This window comes from Mycteria americana, chromosome 1 (assembly GCF_035582795.1).
Source record: "Mycteria americana isolate JAX WOST 10 ecotype Jacksonville Zoo and Gardens chromosome 1, USCA_MyAme_1.0, whole genome shotgun sequence".
Lineage (NCBI taxonomy): Eukaryota > Metazoa > Chordata > Aves > Ciconiiformes > Ciconiidae > Mycteria > Mycteria americana.
Genome location: NC_134365.1, coordinates 75,637,648 through 75,649,743, shown reverse-complemented (window position 1 = coordinate 75,649,743; position 12,096 = coordinate 75,637,648). Strand labels below are relative to the sequence as shown.

The 12,096-nt window shown below is 38.6% G+C and overlaps 1 protein-coding gene across 10 annotated transcripts in view; it reads right to left on the bottom strand.

The window, feature by feature from the left end:
- ABCC9 (ATP binding cassette subfamily C member 9) overlaps nt 1-12,096 on the bottom strand; it is a 100,529-nt gene that overhangs the window by 47,129 nt on the left and 41,304 nt on the right. For all 10 annotated transcript variants that reach the window (XM_075506522.1, XM_075506566.1, XM_075506582.1 and 7 more), the window contains 5 exons: nt 8,056-8,250; nt 5,069-5,233; nt 3,360-3,515; nt 1,823-1,957; nt 367-529 (listed from right to left, as the gene is read on the bottom strand). In XM_075506522.1, coding sequence (XP_075362637.1) covers nt 367-529; nt 1,823-1,957; nt 3,360-3,515; nt 5,069-5,233; nt 8,056-8,250 — 814 coding nt within the window. The remainder of the gene's footprint in view (nt 1-366; nt 530-1,822; nt 1,958-3,359; nt 3,516-5,068; nt 5,234-8,055; nt 8,251-12,096) is intronic.

The following is a 12,096-nucleotide window of genomic DNA, read 5'->3' as shown; positions in this document are numbered from 1 at the left end:
AAAAGATTACAGTCTCAGCTCTTTTACATTACAGAAAATACAATTTCTTTCAGACACTAATTTATCTTTGCTGTAATCAGAGCTGCTAATATTATCTGGAGCCTCCTTGCTATAAAGCAACTCATAACTGTAATGTCACAAAGAAGGTGACAGAAAACTTACTACAAAAAACCCAAACAACAAGATATGCTCTATATTTTCAAGTTTCTATGTTCAATATTTGTCATGCCCTTTTATTTCAATCACATTCCACACACAGAGAAAAAAAGTGTCATAGGCACAGCTGTATCTCACTTTAGTTGAAGTCAGGAGGAAAGCTGACATAAACAGGAACCATTTCTGAGAGCTAAAAACATAGTTACTTACTGGAAAGAGATGTATGAAGTGCAAAGGTTTTGAGACTGGTGAGTTCCTTCATTCTCGTTTCTTCCACGCTAGTACAAAATATGTGCTCCCAGGCATACAGCTTTAATAACTTAATGCCTTTTAGTATCTCATTGGTTTTCTTTAATCTCTCAGTAGAATAGTCCTTCATTTCAAAAGAAAACAAGGATAAGAAATTGATAATGGTTTGTAGTTTTAATGAGAATGTTCTTTTCCCTTCACTTCTGTTGTAAAAATCATCAAAGATTTATAATTTTGTTTGTTTGGGATTTTGTACAGACTTTCAGTTATTATACTGAGTAAAACAATACACAATTTCATGTTCTTTGGAGATATTAAAGTGCTTACAATCATGAGGGGAAATTAAGTGACCCAGTTCTGAGAAGAAAAATAAACCAAAACATCCAAATCCTTCAAATAGAGGGTGAAGCTCAGGGTGGCAGATTACTAGGTCAATGGTGTCGGTAACAATAGACAGATGACTACATGTGTGTAATTGCTGATACAAGACTCATTCTGGGATTCATGCATAACAGTCATGAAAATAGGTGAGATGTTTATTGATATATTTAGCTAATTGCCCCTCACCAGAAAACAGTAATCGTAAGTTTTGGTAAAATCGTAATCCAAAAGATGTTATGAGTCAGAGGAACTCAGAAAAGAGCAAAAAGAAAGATTCAGACTATTTCTGAAATTATGCAAAGATAAATCCTCTGTTGACATAAATTGGCACAACTCAACAGGACTGAAGTGTGCTGAAGATTAGATCCACGTATGTATAATATGTTTACTGAATATTAAGATAACAAGGATCTTTAAACATTTGAAGACTCAAACATCAAAGGCTGATTTAGAAAGTTCAAGGATCATGAGAGTAAAGTTAAAAATTAGACAAAGTATCAGAAAACATTTCTAATTGGTGAACTAAATTAGACATCAAAATAAACTTACAGCACTGAAGAACATACAATATATATTAATCCAGCAATGCCAGCTGACTTTTAGGGTATACCAAAGCTTGGGGTGAGAGCATAAAGTCTCTGGCCATTTCAGGGGGGGTTGTACACATTCTTTAATACTGTTCTCCTATAATTTGTCAGTCGTTTGTACTGTTTGCTAAAATCCCATGAAATACAATGTCTGAATGTAGGAATAACACTCTTTGATGGAATTGAATTCAGATGAAACTGTGCTAGTTGGGTCAAAAATACTCTCTGCAGAGAAGGCAGGTCAAGGCCCACATACTTTTTTCAGATTCTTGTCTGACAAATGTTAGGAAGGAAGAGATACTGAGCCACAGAAAAACAGAAAAGGAGGGACGATGTAATTAAGAGACAGCTTGCCCAAACCTCTGCAATGAATGTTCACTAACAACAAGAACTCCTGGTTCCCTGTTCTCATTTCTGGATCACAAATGTCACTGAAATAATTTACTTACGAGAGTGCTCTTCTGAGCCTCAGCCAGCTTTGTAGCTATGAAGTACTGTATCGGAGCTAACAGTACAATGACAGCGGCACCGACCAAGGCGCTCACTCCAAGTAAATTATAGAGTAGGATCACACCCATTATTATCTATGAAGAAAAAAGCAACATAGAAAAAAAGTAGATTTCAATATGCCAGAACGATAGCAAGAAAAAGTATTAGTTCTTCTAATAAACAGTTAAATGGTTCGTAGGAATCAGCTGAGCCTGTACTTCAGAAGGTCATGTTTGGAAAGTGTGGGAAATGAACCCAGAAGCCTTTATTTTTTACATTAACTGCATAGTTTGTGTTAGTACCTGGTAGTCCCAATTCTAGATGAGGTTTCCACAGAACTAAGGGAGCACTAAAATAATACATATAATTGTACATATACATACAATTGTAGCAATATATAATTGCTAGATATAATTGTTAACTAGCCACAGGAATCAGACCACCTGTTCATTTAATAACATTCAAAGTATTAACAGCAACACTTCCAAATAAACCTGGATATGAAACAGTGACTTAAAATGAAACCCTCTGTACTATTTCTAACTTCAGTAACCATGAAAACTTTTTTGTCTTTTTCTCTGTAAATTATTTTATGACTCTCTAAACCCCACCCGATCCTAAAATAGACACATAAACCCAATATTTGTTTCCATTAGTAGTAGTAATATTGTTGACAATTATAATAGATTACTGATATAGTTCCAGGAATTTCAGCAAAACAGATCTACTGTAAGAGTGGCTTCTATCCCTTTTTAAACTTGTTTAATGTTGGCAGGATCACCTATAGGTAAGGACCATGCCAATCCCACCCCAAGCTAAAATTTTAAAGGTGCTACAGGAGTCCAAGCTTCATGGAAAATCAGCATGGCTTAGGTTATTAAGTTGTTTAGCACTTTTGAAGATTTCTTTCAGGCTAATAATTTTTACTTGTCCTTCCTACAGATTTGCCTACAGATCTTTCCCAGCCTTGTTAAGAACCAGATGTTTACAGTGACTAAGCTTGTTTAAATGAAAGCTCCTCTGAGCATTTCATGCAGTGCACAGTCAGTGCTGCTGTCAGTCACTGAGCAGGATTCCATTGCTTTTTGGTCCTGCCACAAAACGCAGTTACAAGCAGATGCTGCAAATGCAATACTCGGTGCTGATCAGATGCCTGTGCTGCTGCCATGTGGAAGAAATAAAAGCAATGACTTGTGTCAGTAGTGGAAGAAATACGAGCAGGCAAAGGATGACAGTTCGTCATTCTTAAAGTCACAGACCATATCCATGACATGGAAATCCTGCTCAAAAAAATTGTCTCTCTTTATTGGCCCTTGGAGAGACAGCTTCCCAGCCCTTGGAGGAGATGATGGGCCACATTTCTGCTTATTAGTCCTCCTGGTAAATGAGTGTGAAGTCCAGGTTCCCCTCTGGATTTTGTAGTAGTCTCACAGACATACACTCTTTTCAACCAGGTTGGAGGATCTCTGGAATCAGGCCCTTACTTTGATGCTCTACCTGAACAGGCATTGCCCACAGATTGGGGCACAGGAACAAGAACCACATTAATTGATTTGTTTCGATGGCAACCAAGTTATTGATTTGTCCCAGCGTCATCTCTCCCATGGACAAGTTGGATGTGGAAAGCCTCAGGATCTTATTATATATCATTGCCTGTGGGAAAGGAATAAAATGGAAGATATGAAAATGATATCATTATAAAACAACAGTAGCAGCAGGACGTTTCAAATGGCAGTATCAGTCTTTACCTAAGACAGCCCTTCTCCCAGTCTCTCACCTGAGACAGAGAGAGAGATAGGAACAGTGAGAGAAAGCACAAGAGAGAGAACTGACTTTAAAAACCTCCAATTCCTCTTAAAAGGTTTGTTGCTTAATGCAGACCTAAAATAGAATGAAATTACAAGAAAACGTCAAAATTCAGGAGACTGGGCAAAGATCTTTTTTAGTAAACACAGAGCCTGCTTTTCTGTGACACTGTCTGTCAAAGAGATCCTTGTTTCTGATAAGATAGTTAAACTCATGCTATGAAGTTTTGATCACGGTGGGAATGTATTCCTTTGGGTTTCTCTCCTTTACCTGGCCATCTATGTCCATAAGATTTGTAGGAACTTAACAGGGTTTAAAATTAACCAGGGCTTATATCTACCCGAATTTTAAAGACAAATATTGTGAGCCCAGTTTGCAGTTATGACCAAATATCAAACACCGCAGCTGCAAGGAAGTTTTAAAAATAATTTGTGCTCTTTGCCCTGTTTTGTCCATGAGCAAGGTAGATCCTGTAGAATTAATCAGAAATGCCCACAGACCATGGCGAATTACATCAGCTGCGTATGGTCCTAAGAGTCCCCATTTTGGCAAGTGGGAGTCACAAAAGCACAAGGAAATAATCAGGTACTCTTTCTTCACCAAGTCTGTACCATCTGTCCTGGGGGAAGGCAGAAAATGTTTGAAACGGCTACATCAATCACAGTGCGCCCAAAAACCAGAAGCTTCCACGCTGAGATGATATTCCTATGGTTAGTTACACCTGGCAAAACATCAGTTCCAGCTTCTGTTTTGCACACAGTGCTACTGCTGTCTGTGGAGTTCGGTCTGCAGAGATCCCTGCTACAACCCACCCATGTTCTGTGCTGGAGCTGCTGGCTCCAGTTCATAAACACAGCTTTCACAGAGGGTTAATGGATGCCGGTTTTAGAGACACAGTTCTGGAGATGAATCACTCCTGTCCCATCCCACAGGGCTCTGTGCAAAAGGGCATAAATATTCAGAATCACCACTATGATACATGGACAATGTTCCCATAAAACATAGCTCGGCCAAAGATACTCTGCAGATGACTGTTCACGCTCAGCAGAAGTAACCTCATAAGCAAATGAACAAAGCAGATGCAGAGCCAAAACGACACTGCTTATCTTCATAAACCTAACGTCATCTGCACAGATATGTTCTTATATGCACGGAGTGAGTGTTAAACTTCTGCGTGTTAGTATGATGGGTTTAGTTTTTAGCAAAAGGAATTGCTGCCATCAGTTTGGCTGTGTCAGTGATATTACTTTTTCCACTTTTCTGTATAAAAATACAGTGCATATCTTCTCTCAAACAATTGTTAACTGAGTCTTCAGATAAAGAACAAGACAAATAAAAGTACGAAGCTGGAGCTACTATTAATAAATTTCTTGGCAGATCATGGGAACATCTTTGCTCACCAATAAAGCACCTCGTAGGTTGATGCCAGTTTCTGTAGTCACATAGTAGGATGCCTGCAGGAATGTTCTCTGCAAGATAAGGGCCAGGAAGAGAAGAACTGCCAAAACGTAAACATTCCTGAGGAATTCCTCTGAGGAAAGATATGAATTTGAAGGATCTTTCATCTGAAAAGAAAGGAAAAAATGATGAAAGTGGCATAGGAGGGATTGTATATTCTTGAGACACTGGAAACAAGGAAATTCAGTCATTGCATTAGAATAAAAAATATTGATGATATTATGGCAAATTTATGGAAATCAGGTTTCTCACTGTCCTATGTATCAAAATCATTTGGATACAAATTAAATACTCTGCTCATGTTCCAAAGACTTAGGATCTTAACTTCTAGCAGTTCTAAAATGAATTTGGTTTAGCAGGAAAGGGACAATGAAATCACCATGTTTGCCTTAGCTTTAGTTTCTCCATTGAATTCTGATGATTAGTAGGATAGAAATGCTACTCAGTAGACAATAAAGCTCATTCCACCTGCACCACGAAGAAGCTGCAAGAAAATATTTTTTATTATTTGGGATTAGTTACTTATGTTGCTTTTGTATATTATGGAAACAATTCCTCCCAGAAATATAGTCTATGATACCTGTGAATTCTGAATAAATTAAGAATATATATGCCAGTATTCCACACAAAATGAGGTTCAAATGCCTCAACGGGGGGTGGGGGGGGAGGAATTCTTGTTTAAATCACTTTATTTGTTTTCATTTTCTAGTTTTTATGTTCACTGTGCTGCTCTGTTTCAGGCAGAAAAGGAAACAAATGTACCAAAATACTGCAAGGAAGGCTGTTCCTTTGGTATTTCCGATCCAGCTGGAAGCAGGATGTACTGAAATTCTTACAAAAAAAAAAAAAAAAGAAGAAGAAGAAGAAGGAAAAAGCCTGTTCTACTGAAATACCCAGCCCAATTCTGAGACGAAAGGTTTGGGAAATACTGGAAAGTAAGCCATGTACCTACCCTCTTGAAGATTCCTTCATCACTCTGGATTACTGCCATCTGCCATGAGACTGCAGGCAGGAGAGAGGTGCTCCCAGCCGTCCAGGCTCGCCTCTCTGCAGTGACCCCAGCCTCTCTGCACCCCATCTGCAGCCTCTCTGCACCCCAGCCTCTCTGCACCACCTCTGCCACAGGCAGCGGACACCCAAAAGGTGTCTAGAAGCATCTAACAGTGTTTTCGAAAGGTCCACTGTCTGTAAGACACCTAAATCCCACTGAAATAATAGGACTAAGTCACTCAGCCAGTGCAAGAATCTTTGAAACGAGGGTTGCTTAAGTACATGATTGGTCACATAAATATATTTGAAAACTCTTCTCTTAATGTTCTGCTGCATCTAACTTCCCCACGTTTACATAGTGGGGGTATCAATAATAAAATAACAGTTGTAGATACCTTTATCAATGTACATAGAGTTTTCAGGAATTAAGGGGGAACAAGCATAAAATTCAATTAATTCCCATTAATTGAAACCAGAGAGAATTTAAAGGAGAAACACATAATAAGAAGAACAACCAAGAGAAAGTTTATCAAAACCCATAAATTAAAAGCAAATGTATTCTGAAATGTATCCAAGAGAAATAGTGACTGTCACCAAGCCAGGCTCTTGGAGTGGTTTCAAGTTTTCCAATTATTTCAATCTTCCTTTCAGCCAGTGTTGATTAAAACTTAAAAAACCGCACAACTAAACCCACTACACTGAAGAGTATAAAAGATAAAGGAAATGGGCAAGGTACAGATTCCTAAATTTGAGATCCAGAAATGATAATTTTCAAGCTAAAATACCTTGTTTGTTCAACATGAAAAAAAAATATTTGTGAGGCAAAATACGCACTTTGCCTTTTAACTCTGTGGCTCAAATCCAACACACAGAGGTTCAAAATGATAGAGAGCTTTATTTGATAAGCTGCGCAATTAAACTCTCCTTCTTCAGTGCAATGGCTGAATGAGAGTCTAAAGCCAAATTGAGACCATCAGTCAAGAAAATGAATGTCGGGAGCGAGCAGCCAAGGAGAAGATGTTTGGATAGTGATGATAGTCAAATACTTTATCTGGAGGGGAAAATGTTATTCCATTACATACCTATCTGCTCATACAAATACAAAACACTCACTGCATAAAGTGTATGGAGATATTTCTGTGTCAGAAGACAGATGTAGGAAAAATTCTTCATCATATCTTCTCTGCTGTCAGCTATTAAAATAATTCTACCTGTATCTTTTCACTAGTTACTAATAAATTCTTTTTCTTATGATAGAAAATGTTCAGAGGCTTGCTCAGTGCTTAGAGGTGGACTCTGAAAGTTCAGACTCGGTGAAACTTGAAATGAGCTGTGAACTAGCATCTTTTGTGCATCTCTAGTATCAAGAATGCCATTCAATAAAGTGGATGCTTTTCAACTTCTCACATGTGCCGATGCATTTCATCACATCAACAAGCAGCATAATAACAGGGAGTGACTACTCTTGGCTTCCCAGTGGAAAACAGATTTCAGAGAGCTCAAACCTGTCAACAAACTACAAAGGGACAGATGGACAGAAATTAAGCAAATTTCCAGACTCATCCTTGCTGGATGCATCACTGAGGCACCACCAGCGGGTGTCCTGTCTGAAAGGAGGAGGCACGGTTGAAGAGGAGCAGAAAAGCTGTTCCTTCTACCCAGAACTGTAGGGATGACTCCACCAAGAGGCAGACAGCTGGGCAACTGGGGGAAGCCTGCACTACCTGTGTTGCATTCATACCAAAGACTTCCACTACTCAGGTTTACAATTAATTTGACCGTCTCTCTCAAAAAATACTCAATTTGCTTGAAAGAAATAATGAAATAATACAATGGTGATCATAGACATATAAAAGCATGCAGCCAGATGTATTAAATACCAGATATGAACCTAGAACTAATACCAAACAACGTTTTTCAATCCAGGTTGTCAGGTTACCTTTTCTGTTGTATTTGTATTATTGGTTGTATTCTGGAAGCCCTGGACAATGCCAGAAATGCATAATGGCCCAGCAAAACCCAGCAAGTCAGCCAAGTAACGGAAAGTGCTGCTGAGAAGTATTGGTCGTCCAAAAGCACTGTACATGGCTAACCATATGGAGGGACTCCGATTGGGCTGGTCTGCTACCTTTTTCTGTAAAACAGAGAAACACGTATCAATGCATCAAGAAGAGGCCCCCCTGGCTGGATACGGCAACTTCCATTTCGTTCCCGTCTGGATGCCCAAATGGTTCCTGAAGTGGTGTTTTGAAGTAAATGAGGTAGCAAACATGCTGTAGATATCAACAGATTTCAGACATTCTTCACAGCAAATTCAAATTCTGCCTCCTCTTGGTAACTGTGGTTCCTCACCTCTAAATCCTAACACTTTTCTGAACCTGTGAACCCAGGAATGTAAACACAGATTAATCATACTGGCACGTAGCCATTGCTCCTTGTCACATGTGCGCTCAGCAAAAAGGTCTGACCCTTCAAGCCCTTGCTCATATGGGTTATCTTGACTTTCACAGTAGCTGTGAAACCACTTGATCCAGTGAAGGCTTCGGATGTGAGAAAGAGATTGAAGGAAAAAGCATGGACAGACATCTACAAGAATATATTTTAATTTAATTTATCTGGATTTTTTCTATCTCTTCGATACCTTCCAGGAAGATACACTTCAGCTGATCACCAATTACTGGGCTCAAAAAGTTGACAGTAACAGGCTATGTTGACAGGCAAAATTAAATCAACTAAGGGTCCTTTCTAGCCTTCAGTTCTGTGAATCTATGCAGTATCACAACTCTTGCCCTAAAACACCAACCAGCGGCTATCTCTGTGTCTGGTCAGAGGAGTTCTGATATTTCTGAGGTTCTTTCAATCTAAAGAAGAAAGAGTTTTACTTAACAGATCCATGCTCTGCAGAGTGCTTCCATGTGCTTCAGGCAGCAGCTTTTGACACTTGAAAAAAGTATCTGTCATTTTTCAAGTAGCACAGATGCCTGCAAGTTGTAACCCAAGCCAAGCCCTCTTGAGTGTTCACAGAGACATTTTAAGTATAGCTCAGTAATAACAACCCCCTGCCCCAGCAAATTAACCAAAGAAAAGCAAGTATGCCTGTACCCTGCCTGGCTGCCTCATGTCTTTTTTCCTCTTTTCTCAGTTTTTCCTTTTATGCCACTTCAACGGTGAGATAGAATACGTGCATGGTGCCAAAAACGTACAAGCGTACAGGAGGGCCAGATAGCTGCTTACTGGCTTCTAGAGATTAGGCCAGGCTGGTCATACCCAATGCCAAGAAGCTTAGTACAGAGAAATAAGCAGCACAGGGACAAATTAGAGCTAACATTTCAGAAAGTGCTAAGAATGAAACTGCTTCTTCTGATGAGGGAAACAGCACAAGGGCCTCATGCGAGTTTCCGAGACAAAAGGCTCTGAATTTATTGCCTAATGGGTTTTGAGCTAGACTGCACTGCAGGGGCTACTGTCACCCTCCTCAAATAAATGATCTGCACTTCAACAGCTTGATAGGAGCTAAGCTAACTTATTAGGAAGACACATCTGCTGCCTTTTAGAAAAAATTGCATATACTATTCTGGGTATTCAGTTAATGGTAAATTTGGTAAATGGCAATGGTAAATCCTTATTTCTTTAATAAGATTTTACTATTTCAATAGCCTTTTTCACTACTACTACAATTCACATAATTGTCATCACTACATGAAAACTATTTACTTTTCATTGGAAAAAAGACTAACTAAATTAAATTAAATTATCTAATAATCTTTATTGCTAAACATTGTTGTTTCTTCTTTTTTAATCAGGACTTCAAATTGGCTGAAATATCTAATGGGGAGGGGGGAGAAAGAAGAGTGGATTTTCCTTCTAATCTTCAGCTCTTTTCCAGAACGGTTCTTGAGGCCCAGTGTTATGGGCTTGCAGTATAAGATGTTGTATGTGCCAACCCTATCCTTTATTTAGGTGCTGAAGTACGATCTGTCAATCACCACTCATTATAGGTCTCTGACGACCACTGACATGTTTCAGTAAATCCACAATTGAAAGTTTGGCCAATGTCATAAGAATTAAATAAAAAGCTCTGTCTGGGTTTCTGCATCTGAAAAACATTACCATGATGATTATTTTCTGCACTTTCCCAGTCCCTTTAAGCCTCTGTGGCTTGGGAAGCCACCTGAAGCCAAGGGCTTCTCCTCCTGGGCACGGGAGGCTGGAAGGACATACTTTCCTTTTGGAAGGTGAGAAAAAGAATCTTAAAACATGTCAAAAATGATCCAGTTACAGAAAAGGAGGGGAACTGTACTAAAGCCAGGGAAGAGTTGCAGCAACACAAATGTGAATTTAATCCGTTTACACAACTATGCATCTCGGTGCCCTGTTTAAACTCGCAAGGATTATTTTTGTTGGTATGGATGGTAGCATTTGTTGCTGTGTGAATGTGTGAATGTGAAAGGCTGGACCACTGCTCTCACCTGTGGCACTTGCCTAGGTTTTTCTTGTCTTTGTCACTTTCCTTTTAAATCACTGTAATTTTCTCTACCTTGGGCACTCAACGGTTGAAGTAAGGGCAGTGAGACAGCACTTGCTGGTAAATCAAGCCACCTGTAAGGTACACCTCAGCCAATATGGAAATCTGACTGTTCCCTTAGTGCTGTGGCTGACAGTGTCAGCCTGATGCTGTAGGGCAATGCTCTGTGCCTGTGATTTCTAGCTATCTAACATAGTTTCTTTCCTCTTCTTTTTGCCGTAACAGGTAAGATCCACAGTGGCACATGAATAGCAGGTATAGGAAATTCTCCTGGTCCTTGACTTTAAAAATTGCATTTTCTATTACACCATCCCAAAAGTAAAATTTTCTATTGACTGTCAGAGCAAATTACATGGTATTGGTTGATGGGGTAAACCAAATGTAATATCAAAGTGCTAAATCTATTTTGGGATATGTGATGTATGATGCATTACTATGTGGTTTGAAAGATCTAGACCACTTGTATAGAAACCAAAACAAAAGCCAAGCAACAACAGAAACAGGATGAAATTTTGGGAGGGGGGATTATGTGACAAGTACTATCCACATATAGTGCATTGGTCCGGAAATCTGGCTGTGCGAGTTTCATTGCATATCATTAAGGACTTCTTTATCTTCTTAATCTTATTAAAGAAATCTTCAGCCAAAATGTCCATTAATATAGTAGGATCTGTGAACATGTATTAAAGAGAATATATGAATTTAAGGTCATGGGTCTCACTCTATGTGTATGATGTGCATCACTGCTTATTCTCCAGAAGCAACCTTCCTATCCATAGTTAGAATTCCTCCAGGATTCTTAGAAAGGTATGATAAAAATACTGTAAGATGAAGTATTTCTGTTTCTATAGGAGACTGTCCAGAAAAGCAAGAAAATACAGCATGTCCATCTTTTAGAAAATTTACTGATGGCAGGAAATAATGAGATAAGGAAAGCCAATTGCAGTGTGGTGTTTTGGCAACACTTTGTTTAGGAAAAAACTCAAACAGCATATTTAAGTAAGCTTAATTATCAAAAGAGCTTGCTTTACCTGTAGTTTTACAGTATCTTCTAACTGAAAGAACATATGCTATGTTGTTTTCTTATGATATGCTGTGTTATGCTATGCTGCCAAACACAAACTATCTACAAAACCAGTAACAAATGACCTGTATCTTATTGTAAGAGTTGGAATGCCTTTTGCAGTAGCAGCTACCAGAATAATAGCCAATTAGAATGTCGATCACCAGTTATTTAGCCTTGTATTGTGTTGGTTTATATTACTTAATATTACAATAAAATTACTCATAACTGGCTTTAAAATTCTATAAAATACCATGTAGCATGAAAGTGATATTAAAATTAAATTAGTTGATGCTTTGAAAAAATTACTTTTAACTAAAGAATTTTGAGTAGCGAATGTATTTGTAATGCTAAGAACTGCTTGATGAAAATTTGAAAATGTAAAAAAAAAC